Source organism: Elgaria multicarinata, chromosome 11 (assembly GCF_023053635.1).
Source record: "Elgaria multicarinata webbii isolate HBS135686 ecotype San Diego chromosome 11, rElgMul1.1.pri, whole genome shotgun sequence".
Classification (NCBI taxonomy): domain Eukaryota; kingdom Metazoa; phylum Chordata; class Lepidosauria; order Squamata; family Anguidae; genus Elgaria; species Elgaria multicarinata.
Genome location: NC_086181.1, coordinates 36,403,989 through 36,424,104, shown reverse-complemented (window position 1 = coordinate 36,424,104; position 20,116 = coordinate 36,403,989). Strand labels below are relative to the sequence as shown.

Below are 20,116 nucleotides of genomic sequence, written 5' to 3'. Positions count from 1 at the left end.
TTTTTCTTTTTTTTTTATGTTATTGGATCGACAAATCTTCCAAAACCTGTTTTGCCCATGTCAAGCCGACCAAACCAAAGCAAAAGCACTGCTCTATTTCCAAATAAATAAAACACTCCTCTTCAAAAACAAACAAAAATAAAAAACAAGCAGAATTATTAGATTAAATGCAGTTTAAATTTATTTTTGAGATAGTGAAATATGTGAATTGAAATGAGATTTTATTCTTAGTAGATATAAGGGGAAAGTGTGTGTGTGTGTGTGAAAGAGGGACAGAAGGGGAGATAGCTGGATTGCTTCCCGGGGCCTCCATTTCACACGTCGTCGGGCCCTCCATAATTCGGGACTTCTGTCTGCAAGTGGACAGGGTTTCCCCCTTCACAGGCTATGATGATTCTTTCAGTGTTGGTGGTTCCTTCGTATTTGCAATCCGGGGCCCAGGAGCCCCTCTGAAGCTTACACAGCGTGAGGGGGAAGCTGGCATAACTTTCTCGGAGGTCACCTGTGGTGGGCTCTCCTCCCTGGCCGCACACGGCCTGGATCTGGGAAACGTCCACGTGGACAAAAGTGTTGAGGTGTTTGCAATGGTTGGTGGTCGCCAGGTTGCGCCGTTTCATCATGAGGCTGCAGTAACGCTGGGCGTCGGGAACCTCGGTCATTGGGTAGTCCACATGCTGGTTCAGGAACTTATGGAAACTTTCTGCACTGGCCACAGCCAACCAGGCCACCAGCAGGATAAGAGGCATGGTTAGCTGTGAGCGTGGGCCTCTCTCCGCCATTGTTGCCTCTGTCTGTCAGTGATGGAGACAAAAGGATGTATGAGGGTGAAATTGGGCAGGAACAGAAACGAGTTCAGGGCGTTTGGTGCCTGAGGCAGAAACGCAAAGGGTGCTAAGATAGGGTGACCATATGAAAAGGAGGACCGGGCTCCTGTATCTTGAACAGTTGTATAGAAAAGGGAATTTCAGCAGGTGTCATTTGTATGCATGTAGCATCTGGTGAAATCCCCTCTTCATCACAACAGTTAAAGATGCAGGAGCCCTGCCCTCCTTTGTATCTGTATCTTATACATTTTTTGTATAAAAATGTAATAAATAAATAAATAAATATAATAAATCTGGTCACAAAGTGAGAATAAACCCTGTGGTTTTCTGGAGAGTTTCATAAACTAAAAAAAGTCATTTTCCTGTTGTTGTTTTAAATATAATAGTATAGCCAGAAACCTGCCCCATGAGACTGTAGCACCTGAGGAAAAAGGAATCTAAATTGTGTCGCTTCCTCACCAGGGGAAAAAACAAGAGTACCACATAATTGGCTCCTGTTCATAGAAACACCCACAATATGATGTTCTTATATTGTATAGTGAGACGTTTCTGAAGATTATGCAGGAGAGGGAAATTTGCCCTAGGACTGGGAAACTCAGCCCTGCGGTTCCAGTCCGGCCTTCCTGAGGCCACAATTTCACCCTCTGGGATTCCCCAGGCCCACCTCCTTCCCCACAACCACCAATCATTTGTTAGCCAATCAGGGGGGTCGAGCAGTTTCATATTTTTGGTGGCATCCTTATGGTGGACATAATGTCAGCTCTCACTTTGTAAGGCAGACATGGGGAGCTTTTTTTTTTTTGGTTGAGGGCTGCATTCCCTCAAGAGTAATATGTTGGACAGATGCCTGTGGTGGGTGGAGACACACCATATTATTACTATTATTATTAATTCCTGTCATGGAACAAGCTGACATGGAAATTCTCTTTCTGACACACTCCTTTTCTCTCTGCTGGGGACGGGGCTGATAGTTCTCTCCAGAGATCTGAACCTATTGCTTGGAGAGGGCATTTGACATCAGAGCATTGTAGGTTGGCCACCACTACTGCAAGAGGCAGGGTTTGGTGTATACCAAATGTCTCTGCCCACGATGCCCTTTTCCAGGTGAGGCTAAAGCTGTGAGAGTCATAAGCTGTGACTGAGTCAGAAATTGCCGTCCATCACAAGACTCTCCCTCTCTCTTAGTCATAAATTGCCCTCTGTCACAAGACTCTCAGCCTTTTCTGAGTCCTCGGATTGTGGGGAGACCTGGACTTAGCTGCCTCTGCAAAGGTGAATCTGTCTTTATCAGCTGTTTATAGAGACAGCCCAGACTGACATGGAACCAAGGTTCCTTTCAAGGAAAATTCCACAACAGGTGACCTCTTCAATAACACACAAAGGAACAAAACATTCCTAGAAAACATGAAATGGGTACATCTCATACTGTGACCCTTCCCTGGGATGTCTTTCACAAACCAGCACAAGTTCTTAGGTTTATAAAGATTATTTATTTATTATTAACATTTATAGGCTGTCTTATTTGCTAAAAAGCTATCAGGGCAGTAAATAACAATGGAAAACAATAGAACTGACATTCGCTGGCACTTCACATAAAGTAGATATCATTACTTTGGCATCATATTTAGAATTGGCTGCTTAATGACGAGATAGAATTCATGCAAGGTCTCTTTTTTGCTTAATAGGGAAGCTTTTTCAAACTCACTGTCTTTCTTTATCAAAAACATTAATCTAGTAGTCTAGAAACCAACAGGATACGGGTGTGAACCAGAGCTGCTGAATTGCCCAGGCAAAACCTATGAACGTCCTTAAACAATGGTGGGAGGAGGAAGTTAATTTAATAAAAACACAAATTATTTCAACCGTGTCGTATATGTAAAAGTCAGCTTTTTGGGTTCTGTCTTTTTTCCTTTTTTAAATCACACTTGAGTGTTTTCACAGGGCTCCTATAAATGACCGATTTATTGTCATGATTGCCCACTCATGGAAGTTGGCGGGTCTTTTACATGACACTGTCAACCCCCAGTACCTCTTGTACTTTCCAGGATTTTTGCAGCTTAATTTGAAACAGAAATGAAGTAGTAACACGAAGTCCTGTTTTCTTTTTCAGCATGAAAAGAGGAAATCCTGCGATTAGAAGAGGCAGACCACAGTGCCATCTTGTGGCTGCAAAAATGAAACATATAGAACTCGCAGATAAAGGGGAAAATGGGAGGGGGGAGGGAAGCACATGTAAAGACGGCACATAATGAAAACAGAGGTAAAAAGCCCTGGTAAAGTTGCGAGATTTTCCCTGATGTGGAAATGCTCACAGTCTATTATAATGAACAAACAGAACTCATGAAATTGGCTTCCCCGGGGGGAGAGAAGACAAGCTGGAACATGTTCAGAGGAGGGCAACCAGGATGATCAGGGGTCTGGAAACAAGGCCCTATGGAGAGAGACTGAAAGAACTGGGCATGTTTAGCCTGGAGAAGAGAAGATTGAGGGGAGACATGATAGCCCTCTTCAAATACACAGAGGAGGGCCAGGATCTCTTCTCGATCATCCCAGAGTGCAGGACACGGAATAACGGGCCCAAGTTAAAGGAAGCCAGATTCTGGCTGGACATCAGGGAAAACTTCCTGACTGTTAGAGCAGTACGACAATGGAACCAGTTACCAAGGGAGGTTGTGGGCTCTCCCACACTCGAGGCATTCAAGAGGCAGCTGGACAACCATCTGTCAGGTATGCTTTAGGGTGGATTCCTGCACTGAGCAGGGGGTTGGACTCGATGGCCTTATCGTCCCCTTCCAACTCTACTATTCTATGATTCTATGAAGGCATACGTTGTCGCTTCTTCCACCATAGGAAATAACATTGGGGTAGGAGAGACAACACATTAGAGATAAATTGTATCCATTTAGTGATGTTCCTTATTTCCATCCCTACCTAACATGGAATGCTCCAAGTTTCTTCTGGAAACATTGGGTTGTTTCCAAATTTAGTTATACTTGGAGTAGACCCACTGAAATCCATGGGACTTAAATCAGTCGCGACTCATAAAACTGGAACCAACCCATTGTTTTGCTCTTTTTTCCCCCTCTTTCAAATCTTGTGATTTGACATCTATTGTTAACCTCCTATGGATCAGCAGGCCTTTCTTTAAAAATTCTCCAAGTAAGTTTAGTGAATTTGTGATGATCTTGCTTTCCAAAAGAAAAGGGGAATGAAATTAATAATATCCTTCCTTGCCTACAGTTAGGGAGTAGCAACCTATCCTGCCCTTCACTATCATTAGAACTTGCTCCTACAATATAAGGAACTCTGCACCTCAAATATACATTTTAACCCAGTTAGTTCTCAGAGCCTACCTTTGTGTTAAGAAGATGCTGTTCCTGTCTCTTCTGACACCGTCCTGGATATGAAACAAGGAAGCTAATATTCCAGCGGGAGGGAAGTATATAGTTATGACCGGCAAGTGAGCTGAGCAGGCAGTGCAACAGGAAATACCAGAGATGTTTCCATGCAGTAACACAGCGCATCAAGAAATTGCCAGAGGCACCCTCAAATTGCCAAATCTCTCTGTCACCATGAGGACTAGAAACCTTTTTTTCTCTCTCAAAATGAAAACTAAGGTGGGCTTCCAGAAATTGGGGAGGAGAGGGCGAGAATGGGAGAGAAATATACCTTAATAAGCCTGTGTGGTTAATCTGGTCCAGATGTTTCCCAAAGTAATGGTACAAGAGTGTTTGAGGTGTGTTGGGGAAGGGTTGTAGCTCAGTCCCCAGCATCTCCAAGTGGGGCTGAACTCTCCCCCCCCCCCCCGCCTTAGGCCTTGCAGAGCCGCTGGCTGTCAGTGTCGACAGTACTGGGCTACATGAACCAATACAGGGCCGGCTCTGCTCTTGGGTAGAGTGAGAGGCAACTATCCCAGGCAGCAGATTTTGGGTGTCGCTTATTTTAATTTGTTGTTATTGTCATCTCAGCCAACACCTTGCTCAATGCAGGAAATATATTATTACAGTGACTCTGATGTAGACCATCCATCCTCTGCTTAAAAAACCGCTAATGAAAGATGACCACTTTCTGAGCGAGGCCATTTCTACACCATACGGGTGTAGAGGGAGGATCTTGTGATATCTTGATCATGAGATCCTCCCCTTAGTCCACAAGCGGGAGCGACATCCTGGGAGGAAGGAGGTTGTCACACCCGCCATTTTTAAAATTTTATTTTTTAAAGGAGCTGAGCGCATGTGTGCTCCAACGAAATGTGAGGGTTTTTTTTAAAAAAAGAGGCCCCCGACCCTGCTTCCCCCCACCCCCATTCCTCCCTGCCTGGTTCCTTCCCTCTACTGCTCCCCAGTACTTGTGGGGAAGGAGGGAAGAAACCGGGATGGGTGGCCACACCTCCTGCTGTCTCGGGACGATCCCGAGACCACGGGAAGAATCGGATTTTCCTAGGGAGTACTACTTATCCCAAAGAAAACCCATTCTCGTCCCTCCTTCCTCCCGGGAGTCCCTGTGCATCATTTGGACGCACAGGGACTCGGCCATGACCAGCCTGCGTTTTCGGGCTGGTGTAAAAACAGCCATAGTCTGTTCCACTCTCAAGCAGCTCGTACCATCAGTAAGTTCTGTCTTTCCTTCCCTGCCTCTTCTTCAACTCTATGTTGCATCATTCCCTGTCATCCCAATGTACTGTACGAGGCTGTTAATCAGCTGTATGTTCTTTTGGTTTCATCAAAGAGCCTTTCTACATGAGTCATTAATTGCGTGCTCATGATTTCTCACTTATGGTAATTTGCAAGTAATTTATATGACATAATCATCTTCCAGGGCCTCTCTCATGCTTTGCAACCATTTTAGCAGATTTTTTTTCCTGATGAGGAAAGGCAGGTATATTTCTGAATGGCAGCATGAAACCCTAGTGTATTTCCATATTTCCTCTATACCACAGGGCCACCTAGTGGTTGTGTAATGGAACCTAAAGAAAGGCAGAGAAAGAAAAACCCTGGAAACAAAGATGTTAAATCTTAATCCTACAAAGAATCTGGAAGCAGAATTCTCGGTAAAATGACAAGTTAAAAGCCTCATGTAGAAAAGCCCGCAGAATTGAGATCCAAGCACCACCTGAGGAACATCTCCTTTCCTGCTTCTCTACTACATAACCTCTAGGTGGCACTGTGGTATAGTGGAAATATACAAGTAAAAAAAGTGTTTTCTTTCTGTTTTACAATTAAATGCTGCTTTTCCCTGCTCTAAAAAAAAACTCGCCGAAAGTGCTGTTTAGGTACTGATGTGAAACTGGAAAGTCATATCTTCTAAAGAACTTGTAAACTGTAAATAGTGAATGTCAAGTCCACAATAACTGCCTTGTGTAGAAAAGCAGTAAGTGAGATCCATCCAGATGTTTTGGACTTCAACTACCAGCTTTCCTAACCATTGGTCATGCTGGCAGGAACTTCTGAGAAATGCCCAGAATAAAACCGTATATCACCTAAAGTAACAAAACCCTAGGAGAGATATTTCAACCTTTTAGAATGGGGAAAAACATGCAAGAGCAGGGAAATTATCAAATGATCAGAGGTGTGGGTGGGAGAAGGGGATGTGGTCAGGGGAAGGGGTGTGGCTACCTGGCAAACCCTAGGGGGCTGGATTGAGAACCTAGGCAGGACAGTTTTGACCCTAGAGTTGAAGTTCAACACCCCTGCGTTAATGGAGGAGGAGGAGAAGGAAGAGGAACAAGAGGAACAGGGAGGAGGAGGAGGAGGAACAAGAGGAAGAGGAGGAGGAGGAGGAGGAGGAGGAGGAAGAGGAAGAGGAGGAGGAGGAGGAGGAAGAGGAAGAGGAAGAGTAGTAGTAGTAGTAGTAGTAGTAGTAGTAGTGCAGGGGTGAATGAAGCTGCACTTGCCCAAATTCTCTTTTCTGCCCAAAAGGTTAGTGGTGCAGGAGGACTGCCCTGTGTTCCTCCTTTGCAGCATGATTACCCAAGAGGAGAATGGGTGGATTGAAAACCTTCTGGAATGATGCAAACACACCCAGAAATCAATGCACAAGGAAAAAGTTTATTGACATTACACTGTGCTGCAGCCATGAACTAAAGTCAGGAGAAGAGGGAAACCCCAAAGGTAGCTCTTCCAAGATGGCATTTGGAGGAGCATGTGTGGGGAACTGGTCATTCGTTTTATGGGATGGTATCACCACCCTATCAGCTGATCTCACACAAATGGATCTGAATGCATCTCAGCAGGCAGAGACGGGAGCTACGTCTTTCTCTAGAGTTCGTGCTTGCAGATGTAGGTGTTTCGTTTCTCGCACTGAACATCGTTCCACTCCTTAAAACCTAAAATGCAAAAGAGAAGTCCAGCGTTAGCTCGTTGTATGCTCATTCTTGCCTGAATGGTCACAAGATGTTGTCAACCTCTGAAGATTGTTGACTTTCATTGATGAAAATGAAAAGCAGTCCTCATGCTTCTAAAACATTTTTTTTAAAGAAAAAAATGTATACAAAATAACTCTAAGGTCCAAAACTAAGATGGCCAGTACAATGCGGTTCAATTCCATACACACACACACCGGTTTTTTATCTCTGTATTTGTACATCCCTATATCAAGAATTTGCCGGTCTTTCAACACCTAAGGCCAACAATGTCTACTTAACAAGACTGTGGAAATGGAACATGCCCTCTAGTGTGCAGTCTGGAAAACATCAGGCTCAGAAAAATTCTATGTAAAATTATGGTAATCACATGCAACTAAATGATATAGATTAGTTGTTGCTCTCTAGCTTGGAGTATATTTTGGATGTGGATTGTCCTTCCTTGGGCCTTGGAATGGGCTTGCTTACCTGTGGAATGTCGGAGCTCCACACAGTGCTCACGACCACCATAGTTGTCTGGCTGCTGGCTCATCCAGGCCTTGTAGTTGTAGGTCGATTCATCAGCCCACCTCCATCTTTTGCTCTGCAGAAAGGAAAAGTTCAGCTGGCAGTCAATGTGACGGAGATGGCAAAGGAGGACTCCGAGTGAAAACAACAGAGAAGCAGCATGCAGGGGATTATGCATGGTGTGGAGAATGTGGCTAGGGAGACATTTTTCTCCCTCTGTCATAATGCTAGATCCGGGGATCATCCCATGAAACTGATAGGTGGGAGATTCAGGACAGATAAAAGGAAGTACTTCCCCCCCCCCTACACAGCGCATAGTTAAACTATGGAATTCCCTACCACAAGATGTAGTGATGGCCACCAATTTGGATGGCTTTAAAAAGGGATGGGATAAATTCATGGAGGAGAGGACAGTACTATCAATGGCTACTAGTCCTGATGGCTATGTGCTACCTCTGGTATCCAAGGCAGTAAACTATATATACCAGTTGCTGGGGAACATGGGCGGGAGGGTGCTGTTGCACCATGTCCTTCTTGTTCATCCCTGGCCAATAGCTGGTTGGCCACTGTGTGAACAGAGTGCTGGACTAGATGGACCCTTGGTCTGATCCAGCAGGGCAGTTCTTATATTTTTGTTCAACGTGGTTTTTGAGAACCATTGTTCAGTGATAATCACCAGGAATGGAGCAAGTGAGGCTCACCTCACGGACATCATGGAGCCCAATCCAGACTTCACTTAGTTTTCGCTGGTAAGTGGAGATGTGTTGAGCCACCAGAAGAGTCTCTGCCTTGGTGAGGATTGAGGCAAGATGGGCCCCGCGGCCATAGCTCTGGCACTCAATCTAAAGATGGAGAATTGGGGAAAGAGCATTGCCTCCATTGACCAATCATTGAATGCTGCTGCAGTTCATTGAATTTATGCGTTATACATAATAACTGTCCCTACTTTCATTCCAGATTTAAATATTGCCGTGGTGGCCATTACTAAACACTCATCTGGGGCCTGTCAAGTCTGCCCCCTGCCCTGTATTCCCACACCTACCCGGCACTGGGATCTGCCCCCTAACTATGCCTTCTCTCTTATTCTAAACGGAAGCCACCACTGACACACGAACAAACACGCGTGGTGACATCAGAACAATGTAAAATTCACAGTAAAAGGACTCATCGAAAATGTGCAGCTTCACAGGGAATAGCACAATGTGGTTGTGAGGTGGCAGTTGCATCATATAAACGATGGGGCACAACTGCGCCGCCATGATGGAGTTTATAGAGCGTATAGTCAAGCCCTGGTAACCTGGATAATCATTGTTCTCTCCAAACTCTTATGGACTCTTCCCCATGCTGCGAGAACCATGACGCTCACATGAAGATAATAAATGCGATCACACCTGGGTAGGTGAGAAATGCTTCTTACCTCTGCCTCATGCCAGCTCAGTTTAGTATCGAAATAGGCATAGCAGTTGCCCTGGTTCTGCAGCCACTCTCTGGCACAGGTGTCAGCCCCAACTGCATGGAGAGAAAAAGACAAGAAAGAAATCAAGGGCTGTGGGGACAAATGGGTTAGACTTAGATAATGGGTGGAATGGACATGGGACACATGATTTCTTTTTGGGAAGGCTATGTGGATCTATGTTCAGGATCTCGTGGTTCACCACGTAAGTAGTCAGATAAATAATCAGGTGACCTATGGTGGAATTATTCCGCCTTGCTGCAATGGGTTGACATCGATGTCCATTTGCTCCTAGGTCTCACTAAAAGACCACCTCAGTGAGACAATCTTTCTCTTGGTGTTGCTCACATCAGTTCTTTTCCAGGGCTGTGTCAGATAAACAGCTAGTGTGATCCATACGGAAGTACCTACAGCTCTTAATTTGAGTTCCACTTCCCAATTTTGCCAGAAGGAAGTCAGTACTAAGAAACATTGGAAGGAATCATGTTCTCCTGTATGCTAACTTCTCAAGGATAGAGGTGAGAGAATTTACTCACGAACACATATACTCATGGGTAAGCACCTCTGCCTACCTTTCTAAGCGGTAAATGGGTGCCCGGAACTATAACTAGATAATGAATATATGGATTTCAGTTGCCCAAAGAATGAGAATGCTCTTGGATGAGAAGGGATATTTTGCCTCTATTCCTCTTAGACGTTTATACTGGGTTGGATCCAGATTTAGTCTTACCTAGAGTATACCCATTGAAATCAATGGGACAAGTTAGTCATGACTTACATGTCCCATTATTTTATACTTGAAGCATGGCTAAGTCTGAGTTCAACCCACACAGTGGCTTTCAGGATGCTTCCAGACAGAGGGCTCCTATCACTACCAATCAAAATACATTGTACTGCTATTCCATCTCTTAACTACTTTGGGTTGTATCCATTTTTAGTCTAACTTAAGTCTCATTCATTGCAATGGGTCTACTCTAATTAGGACTAACATTGCATACAGCCCAATGTCTCCCAAGGCGTTATGTAATGTGATTCCATTAAGAAAGGTTCAATAATTTTTATCCTAATTAACATCAGTCTAATTCAAAGCATGCTATTCTCTTTGTTCTGAAGAGCTGTTGACTTAGTGGAGCATAATGTGTTATATTATGTGAAAATGCAACCCCTGTCTCTGTTTTAAAAAGCACTCAAGCTGGAAAAAGACTTCAAGATAATTCACTTCTAATATTTTTAAAAAGATTATGGAAACATTGATTAACAGCATTGATTATTTTTTTTATCCTAATGAATACCAGTTCAATTTGATGCTTGCTATCCCTTTGTTCTAAACAGCCATAGACTTAGTGGATTTTAGTGGGTTATATCACTTGAAAATGAAGCACCTGTATCTGTTTTAATGACCACTCAAGTCTGAAAAAGATTTCAGGATAATTCACTTCTAATAACTTTTTAGATCACAAACAGAAATATCTGAATACAACAGTTATTCATACCATCATTAATTGTGCATATAAGGTCAATATTTCTTAAAGGAACTCACCTTCTTGGAAAGGATTGGAGACCAGAATGCTAAGAAGGCAGAGCCCAAAGTAGGTGAGGCGTCCCATCTTCTGTTTTGACCTCTGAAGGGAAAAGAACAGGAAGTTCAAGAGCACCATTGAGTGAATGGCATTTGTCTAATGTCACAATGCAAATGAAGAAAGGAAATTGCTGAGAAACAGCACTTTCACTTGCCTCAGGTCCTTCCTATTAGGAGGAAAACTACACTGAAGACAAACACTGTTTTAGATACAAACTGAAAGGAAAATCCCTCGCTGTGTTTCGTTTTCATCTGATATCGTGCAGCAAAAATGGAACTAACAGAACCGGGCAAGCTCTTTAAAGGGTCATTTCGCACATTACAGTCCAAGAAATCCAGGTTTGTCACGATGTGTGCATTTAAGAGAGTGAGCAAGTGTATCTATGTGATGCACATACATGTTTGCAAATTTCTGTCTGTCAAAGTCCTGTTATCCAGTAGTTTAATCAGCATTGGTGACAACACCAATGGACCGATTAAGTTTTGCTCTCCTACGTTTAACCTACATAGAAGGTTCAAGCTCCTTATCAATTCTCTTGTGTTTTCTCTATGTCTGGGTTTAAATATCATTCCTCTTGCTTTAATTTAAGACTTCTCCCTACCTTTCTCATAAGTCCTTGTTCCCAAATCCACCACCTTATCTCAAAGCCTTTGAAAAGATTAACATCTGCACCCTGTACTGCCTGCAGGAACCTTTGAACCAAGTCTTTCAACTCATCTCCCCTGCCACTCACCTTGCGATGCTGTTCTCCTGGATGGACAGATGTGATAGACAAATGGCACAGAGCCAGTGGGACCTCTCTGTTGGTCTCTTGCTCTCTGGCCAACTGTTATATAGACCCCGGGAAGCCATGGTGCAATACCAAGATGAGCTAAATGCTTCAAGGAAATCCTGGTCCACACCATCTTCAATTTTGCATAATCTACGGCCATCCATCAGCATTGCAGAAACCCCCTTTAAGAGGTCGTAGGCTGATGAGGAAAACAACATTTGTTATCAGCCATTAGAGTGACATTTATTATCCACCATTACAATGCTCCTTTTCCCTATACCACTGGCTTTAAATTCCAAAGAGTAACCAGGTTAGAGTAAAAAAAGTTTCACTATCCCACCTTAAGACCCAATTTCCCTCAAAGCCCTTACTTATTGTTCTCCCAAAAACATCTGGAGGGCACTGGGTTGGGGAATTGATGGATTTTTTGTGTTTAGCACCCAAACAAGCTGTAGGAATTGGGGGTTGGGGAATTAAATACTCTTACCATTTTCTTTCAGCCTAACTCACTGGGGTGTTTGGGGTTCCCCCCTCTAGCATTTCCCCCCTCTAAAGTTATTTTGTATATCTGAAAAGTTTTGCCTGCTGCTACCTCCCACTTGTTCATCAATGGTACCATTTTGGCTGCATAGGTATCAACCCTTGGAGGATGAATTCACTATACCGTATAGGATACTAGAAAATGGACCCAGCTTCGCTAGGGGTGGGAAGAGTCCTTAGTTTGATACAACAAAGTCTTGTGCACATGTCAGATTTGGAGACAATGGGCCTGTCCCATCTTAGTGAAGTCACATCCACTGGAACCCCTAGGCATGTCCCCTGCCCTGGAGTTACCCGTGTATTGTATTTCTATTACTTTTCAGCCAACTCCAGTTTTTGTTTATTAGTTTTTACTTTGTAGTGTTTTTTGTATAGTTAAAAATTGCCTCACTACATTGCTGAATCGTCATGCCAAATTTTGTTGAAATTGATCAAATGGTATTGAAGCTATAAATATTTTAAAAATTCAATTTGGTACCATTTTGTTTCAAGATTGTGGAATTTCTTTCCACTAAAACCATCCCAGCTAGAGGTAGAACCAATCCTAAAAGTTTCATAACAATCAATCAAATGGCACAGTGCCAGCGAGCGTCTGAAAGTTTCAACTGGCCACCACTTTGTTTCAAGATGCCAGTCAAAATGTTCACTATGTCTAAAAACATCCCATATACATGTAGAACAATCCTAAAAGTTTCATAACGATTGATCAAATGGCATAGAGGCAGTGTATGTCTGAACATTTTGATTGGCTGCCATTTTGTTTTGAGATGATGGTCAAAATGTTCACTATGCCAAAACCCATCCTGGACAGAGGTAGAAGCAATCTTAAAAGTTTCATAACAATCGATCAAATGGCGTAGAGTCAGTGAGTGTCTGAATATTTTGATTGACCACCATTTTGTTTTAAGGAGGTCAAAATTTTGTTTTAATGGAGGTCAACATTTTTACTATGCCTTAAACCATCCCAGGTAGAGGTACTACAATTCCTGAAAGTTTCGTATGAATTGGATGTACGTTTTTGAGTCCATTGAGGACATACAAACAAACACTTCCTTAGAGAGAGAGAGAGAGAGAGAGAGAGAGAGAAGAAGAAGATATCTTCTCCTACCCCAACTTAGAAATTTATGTTGTATTGTACTGATGCTGTTTTTAGCTGCTGCTCTATTCCTGCATGTCTTGTGTTCTGCATTATGATTTTATGATATTTTGTGTTCAACATATCCTGAGCTTCCTTGGAAGGGGTAACTCTGAAAGGCATTGTCTAAACAATTTAAATGAATAAATATTGAAACTAGTCTGGGAATGGGTCTGAACCTCAAATTATGACAACTCCAGTAACAGAGGTAACAAAACATTGGCTGGTTTGCATGTTAAGAGAAGCCACTGTGGGTAAATTTCCCTGAGGGGAATCTTGTGGCTGCAGGCACCATTTTGAATATGCCAGCTATGGAGGAGGGTGCACAGTAACTTGTCGTTATGTGCAAAGCTGGCAAGCATGGGTTGTTGTGGTGGTTGAAAAGCCATCCAGAACCCATGGGTTGTTTTAAGGTTGCGGGTGGCTTAACAAGCACCCCAACAACCCACCGTTGATGCATTCACAGGCAGTTGCGACTGTAGGGGGAGATGGCCTGGGAAACTCAGGTAAGAAGCATTACCAAAGAAAAGCCAGGTCCGAGTCTCATCCATCAAATGGATGTGATGTGACATTTAAAGGTCCAGTAGCAATGACTACTTTTTCAGTGCTCTTTGCAGCCTGAGGAGGAAATGTCACATGCTCCTCCTGGTCTCATTTTTCTCAGGGACAGTCCCAATTTTCTGGCTCCGGTTCTTGCTAAATCACTGTCCATATTTTGTCCTGATGCTGCTGTTTCTGTGGCATAACCTCATTTCATAGTTTAGTTCAAACCAGAGGAGGCTGGTGGCTCTGATGTCACTGGGGCGTTGAACCAGCTCTGAGTTTCAGTCAGACCTCTAAGGTTCGGCTACGGGGTGGTATATAAATGTAATAAATAAATAAAATAAATAAATAAGGGAACTATCCAAGGTGGGGGGCACCAGCCTCTACTGATTCAACCCATGCCCTCTGTTTACTTCCCCCCGTCCGACCAATCATTGAGCACTGAGTTGTGGAGAATTGGTGTGTTTGTGGCTTTTTAAACACTTTTGTATAATCCAATTCACTGTGAGATTAGATGGTCTGTTAAGAAGTCTTTTTGTATGATAACTTTAAGGAACTGATTATGCTGAGTTTACACACACAGATGTTTCAAGGCCAAACTAGTTACGACGTCAAATGCATGATTTTATTTACTGTGGCCTCATCTACACCAAGCAGGATATTAGGGTAGTCTGGTTCAGATCACTGCAGGGATGAGAGGTGGCTTGTAAACCCTAAGCCAGGATAGAGAATAGGCTAGAATCCTATTTCCTGATATGCTAGCTTTCTATGTGACTTGATTACACGGCTTGGGACCACAATACCTGATGGAACGCCTCTCCTGACATGAACCAATCCATACACTATGCTCAACATCTAAGGTTCTCCTCCGGGTGCCTACCCCAAGGGAAGCTTGGGGAATGGCAACCAGGGCGAGGGCCTTTTCAGTGGTGGCCCCTCAGTTATGGAATGATCTCCCTTACGAGGCTCGCCTGGCACCAGTGTTGTTATCTTTTTGATGCCAGGTCAAGGCTTTACTCTTCTCCCAGGCATTTAACAGCATATGCTGAGTTTTTTAACTGACGCCAGAATAGTTGTTTTTAAATAGATATTGTCTGTTTTTGTTTGTATTTTGTGCTTTTAATGCTTTTAAATTTTGTATATTGCTTTTTAATGTTCACTGATTTTAACTTTTGTAAACTGCCCAGAGAGCTTTGGCTATGGGGTGGTATATAAATGTAATAAGTAAATAAATAAATAAATAAATTTTAGTTTTAATGGAAGAGGGACTTAGGAATGAAGCAACCAGCTAGAATATAATGCCAGTGGAATGAAGAAAACCATCAAGGATTTTCAATGATTGATTGCCAAAATTATTGGCTTCCTCTCCCTTCCCATTATGACATAGTTATTTCAAAGTTCTGTTTTTCATTTTTCATTTTACCTTTCCCCATCTAAATAAAGGACAGCATTTCTGCAATGCTGATGGCTGGTGATAGGAGCTGCTTTTCACCGGTTTGGCTTTAGAGTATGCAAAACTGAAGACAGTGGACCAGGATTTCCTTGATGCATTTAGCTCATCTTCATATTGCGCCATGGCTGCCTATGGTTCTATATAACTGGTGGCCAGAAAGTGAGAGGCCATCAGAGATGCTTCAGGCACAGCTGTCCACCACATCTGTCCAGCCAGGAGAAGAGCATCACAATGTGAGGGGCAGAGGAGATGTGTCCTAAATCTGAATTGAATGGTTCCTGTGGGCTGCAGAGTGTGCAGAATGAAATGTTTTTAAAGGCTTTGAGATAAGGTGATGGGTTAAATTAAAACAAGAGGGATGATGTGGTGTAGTGGCTAAAGTGTTGGACTGGGAGTCGGGAGATCTGGGTTTTAGTCCCCACTCAGCCATGGAAACCCACTGGGTGACTTTGGGCCAGTCACAGACTCTCAGCCCAACCCACCTCATGGGGTTATTGTTGAGAGGATAAAATGGAGAGGAGGAAGATTATGTACGTCACCTTGGGTTCCTTGGAGGGGAAAAGGCGGGATATAAATGCAATAATAAAATAAAATAAAAACAAAAATTTCACATCCCCCAAGCAAGGTATTGATTAACTTAACAGAGAAGATTTAGTAGATTTGATAAAGATCTTGAAATTTCAATGGAAACTTCAAGAAGAGCTGCGTATTTGAATTAACTGACCAATGTGCTGATTTCAAAATTTGACCTCATATAACTTGGGCTGGATAATTACTGACTTGGGGACTTTAGTACACACTTGATATAATGTCAGTGTACACCACTTTGTGTACACAGTATGGACAGGCTTGACACTTTGACAAGCCTGTTATTGTGAACTGCCCAGAGAGCTTTGGCTATTGGGCAGTATAAAAATGTAATAAACAAACAAACAAATGTGAATCAGGCTGAACCTCATTCTTCTGGAGTGCAGACCTGGTGGAAAACCCAGGTTTTTTGGAACATAATGTCTAGGGTAACCATATTTTGGAAACCAAAAAGGAGGACACCCCCAAGGGGGCATGCCCACCAACATGCCCAGCCCCCACCCAAACATGGCCTTGGTCACAAGTCTGACTTCACAGGACACAATTAAGACAAATCTGTTCTACATAACATCTTAGTGTTAAAATCACTGGAACAAAGAACAAGTGAGATATTCAATTTATCTGAAATTAACTTCACTCGTTCCTACTTTTGTAGCTTTTGCAGTACTTTGACGCATTTGCTATACTCTGTGTGATACAGTCTTCCCTTCCCTCAAATATCTTTTCTGACTGCAAATCCTTCACTGGATGACCATAGTCTAACCTTTCCTAACATTTAACACTCTTTCCCCATTACCTTTTTCATATTCATACTCACAGATTCAGCATACTGCTACCACTGAACAAGTGAAGCAGTTGACAAGTACATAAAAATCTAGTACAGCAAACAAGCATTCATGTTATCAGTAGGGCTGTGCACGGACCCCCCAATCTGCTTTGGATCCCAATCCGCAACTTCCGGATCGGGTCTGCTCCATGTCAATTCGCCAGTGGTCCACTCCGCTTCACTGCAGAGCTCTGGATCCGAATTGGAGCTCCGTGTCCCCCCCCTATAGACTTGCATTGAAATCCAAATGCCTATAACTTTTTTCTATTAATGTTAGAAACCTCAAAACTGGAACCATGAGAGCTTATCCATGTATCCATATTCATGCTCAGTTGGAAGGAAATCTGAGCCTCCACTGATTTTTCAAGAATTTTTGAAAATCCTACACCCCATTTTCAGAAATGGGATTTACTCTGACATTTTTACAGACACGAACTTGGAAGTGGGCACCCTCATAGATGCCATCTATATCCACATTCATGGCAAGCTTCAAGCAAATCCCATCATCCCCTGATTTTTGGCGATTTCCCCCCTTTTAACTCACCCCAATTCAAGTCCCATGCTAGAACTCAGTTTTCATGTTAGAAACCTAAAAATTGGCACCACAAGAGCTTATCCATGTATACACTTTCATGCCCAGTTGGAATTTAATCTGAGCCTCCACTGATTTTGGAGGAATTTTTGGAAATCTGATACCCCATTTTCAGAAATAGGATTTACTCTGATATTTTTACAGATACAAACTTGCAAATGGGCACCCTCACAGATGCCATCTAGGTACACATTCACACCAAGTTTCAAGCAAATCTGAGCATGCCCTGATTTTTGGTGATTTTTTTTTCATTTTAAGCATCACCCCCTAACCCCCATTCACACCCCTTTCTAGAACTCTATCAGTTTTCACATTAGAAACCTCAAAATTGGCACCATGAGAGCTTATTCATGTATCCACCTTCATGCACAGTTGGAAGTTAATCCGAGGCTCCAGTGAAGTCCTTTCCTTAAACCTCTTGCCCCTTGTGTTTCATCATGCACATCTCTGGTCTATATTACAGCCATGTACGGATCAGGAGATCATCAGAGAGCCCACCAAATTCAGCAGATGGCCTCAGCCCATCTTCCAAGGAAAGAGAGCCAGTAGAAAGACTCAGGTGAGCAGGTAAACTTTGGTCAAAAATTGCTTAAGATTAGGGATGGACGAATGTGTCAATTTCGCTTTCTTTCAGTTTCTCATTTTTCTAAATTTAAAAGTTCACCCCAACTTTTTTTTTTAAAAAAATGTTTCATACACAAAATACATATACATTTTTGTGTGCAGATCTTCTAATATTTTTCATGATTTCATTTCTCTAATATACACAGTTTTTGCAAGTTCTCCAAATATATATATATATATATATATATATATATATATATAATTATATATAATTCTTTTCAGGGAGATGTGCATTTGTGTGTGTACCTCCTTCTAATATACATGTTTTTGTACACAGATTTTGTTTTGAGAACTCCTTTGCAACATTCAGAGAACTGTAAATTTGAAAAGGCAAGTGAGTTTTCTTTTACATATTAGTTTGAAAGGGTAAAATTAGGAAGGTTTGCATTAAATGCAAACTGAACAATTTCTCTCTCATCCCTCCTTTAGAGCCTATCCAAACACCAACAAAACAGGGCTGGATCCAGATCTTGGAAATAAGGCTTCTAGAACTACTGTGAAGTCAACATTGGTTGGTCATGGACACATCAATGTCTGTTGACCTCCGTTTCCCCTGTGTAAAAAGGGAAGAATTTTAAATTCACCATTGTGCTGTAAAAAGTTGATGCTGGGTTGTGTGATGACTCTGGAGTTCTTTGCAGAGACCTTACCCTTCTCTATAATATGGTATACTGGGTGGTGGTATGTGTGTCACTGGTTAAACTGGATTAGTCTATTTGCTCTAGCTTTACCACTTGGGCTAAATCTACTCTAAAATAGTTCAATAGCCACTGCCACCTACTAAGCTAAAGAACATAAGACCTTTTAGTGGTATGGAGGAGAGATCTCTTGGGCTACAGATTTACAAATCTACCAGCATTTAACTTCTAACCACCCAACAACTCCCCCAAAAGGTCAGCATACATTTTCTCAGTAACTTGGCTGTGAGGACCAATGAATGCATTAATATAGGGTAAAATAAGCTTACTTAACCAGAATATTGGGTTTACTAACAATCACAAAGAACACAGGATTTTAATCAAGGAAATAACCTGAGCAAAATGTTGGGTTCTTCTAAGTTCTAGTATTTTCCCTAGCTGATCCATATGCAGGTACATCATATCTTGCAAAAGACCATGTCAAAAAGTCAGTCATTTGGATCAGGAATCCAAAGTCTTACTCTATCCTCCTGGAAGAAGAGGCCACGTGGAATCCTGGGATCAGAGCTTCAGCTAACACCAAACTCAAGACCCTTAACTCATATATTTATATAGGCTGTATATTGATAGGAATTTGTATCTTCTGCTTATAGAAGGTGCCTCTGCCCAATTCTCATAGAACTCCCATTTTCCCCTGTACCTATCTTACCCCATTCAATGAGGTCTCCTGATCATGGTGGAGAGGCTGCTGTGAAGAGAAGAGACCTCCACTTCCAACAGCCCTGTTGCATGTTCTAAATCTAGATTCAACCCTATATTATAGAGCGTCATCAGATGGCAATATTGGCCTCTCTGATTGGCGGGAAGTGTGAAGCTTAGGGTGGTGGTATTTGGGAAACCGAAAAAGAGGACACCCAGTAGAGGGGAAGCATGCTTTCTGGGGCCTCCAGAAATTATGTCATCCCCCCCCCCATGCTAATAGTGAGGGAATGATGGACTTTCCGGAGGCCCTGGAAAACGTGCTTTCACCTCCTCTGCTCCATTCTGGGCCTTAAAGGGGAAAGCATGGACAGGGGTGGATGACACACCTCTGGAAAGTGCATGATTCCCTTGCCATGGTAATGGCAGCTTTAAAGGGAACAGTGTGTCATTCCCAGACAATATACAAAATTTCAGAAAATCCCCCCTGACACCCAGGATAGAACAAAACCCGGACAAATCCAGGGAAATCCTGACAGTTGGTCACCCTGCTTCCAGACTGGCAAGGCCTAGTTTAAGTAATAGGAGCCTGCCTTCTTTTTTCTGGTCAACAGAACAAGGTCTTCTCCTGGAGGTCCAGCAACTGAATACAGGAACCCAGGTCAGAGAAGACACATTGTGGGTTTGCATTTCATTATGAGTGTCTGTGGAGACAGCTTCATCTTGACATACAGGCTGATGATTCTTCTACTCTCCCGGTCACATCTCCACTTATGTATTTTCAGTTGAGCCAAAAAATGAGGTCTCTCATTGACCAAAGTGTTCTTCTGGTCAGCTTCCTTGTTTCAAACTCCCTACTGGGAGGTGAGTTTCTCTTACGTTTCTCTGCGGTATTGAAGTAAGATATCCAGAATGATGCTAGGATCAGGTGCCAGAGGCATTGTGGGGAATTAAAATGACTGGCTCTAGAGATAGCTACTT

General features: G+C 42.7%; 2 protein-coding genes across 2 annotated transcripts; both read right to left on the bottom strand.

The window, feature by feature from the left end:
* Positions 1-179: 179 nt before the first annotated feature.
* LOC134406387 (ribonuclease-like) lies at positions 180-4,258 on the bottom strand. The gene is made up of 2 exons (XM_063137786.1): positions 4,178-4,258; positions 180-791 (listed from the first exon to the last, which is right to left on the bottom strand). The coding sequence occupies exon 2, from the start codon at positions 777-779 to the stop codon at positions 315-317; it is 465 nt and encodes a 154-aa protein (XP_062993856.1). The 5' UTR covers positions 780-791; positions 4,178-4,258; the 3' UTR covers positions 180-314.
* A 2,823-nt stretch (positions 4,259-7,081) lies between these two features.
* Positions 7,082-10,752, bottom strand: LOC134406378 (C-type lectin LmsL-like). The gene is made up of 5 exons (XM_063137770.1): positions 10,686-10,752; positions 9,110-9,201; positions 8,394-8,534; positions 7,654-7,768; positions 7,082-7,149 (listed from the first exon to the last, which is right to left on the bottom strand). The coding sequence occupies exons 1-5, from the start codon at positions 10,750-10,752 to the stop codon at positions 7,082-7,084; spliced, it is 483 nt and encodes a 160-aa protein (XP_062993840.1).
* Positions 10,753-20,116: the final 9,364 nt, after the last annotated feature.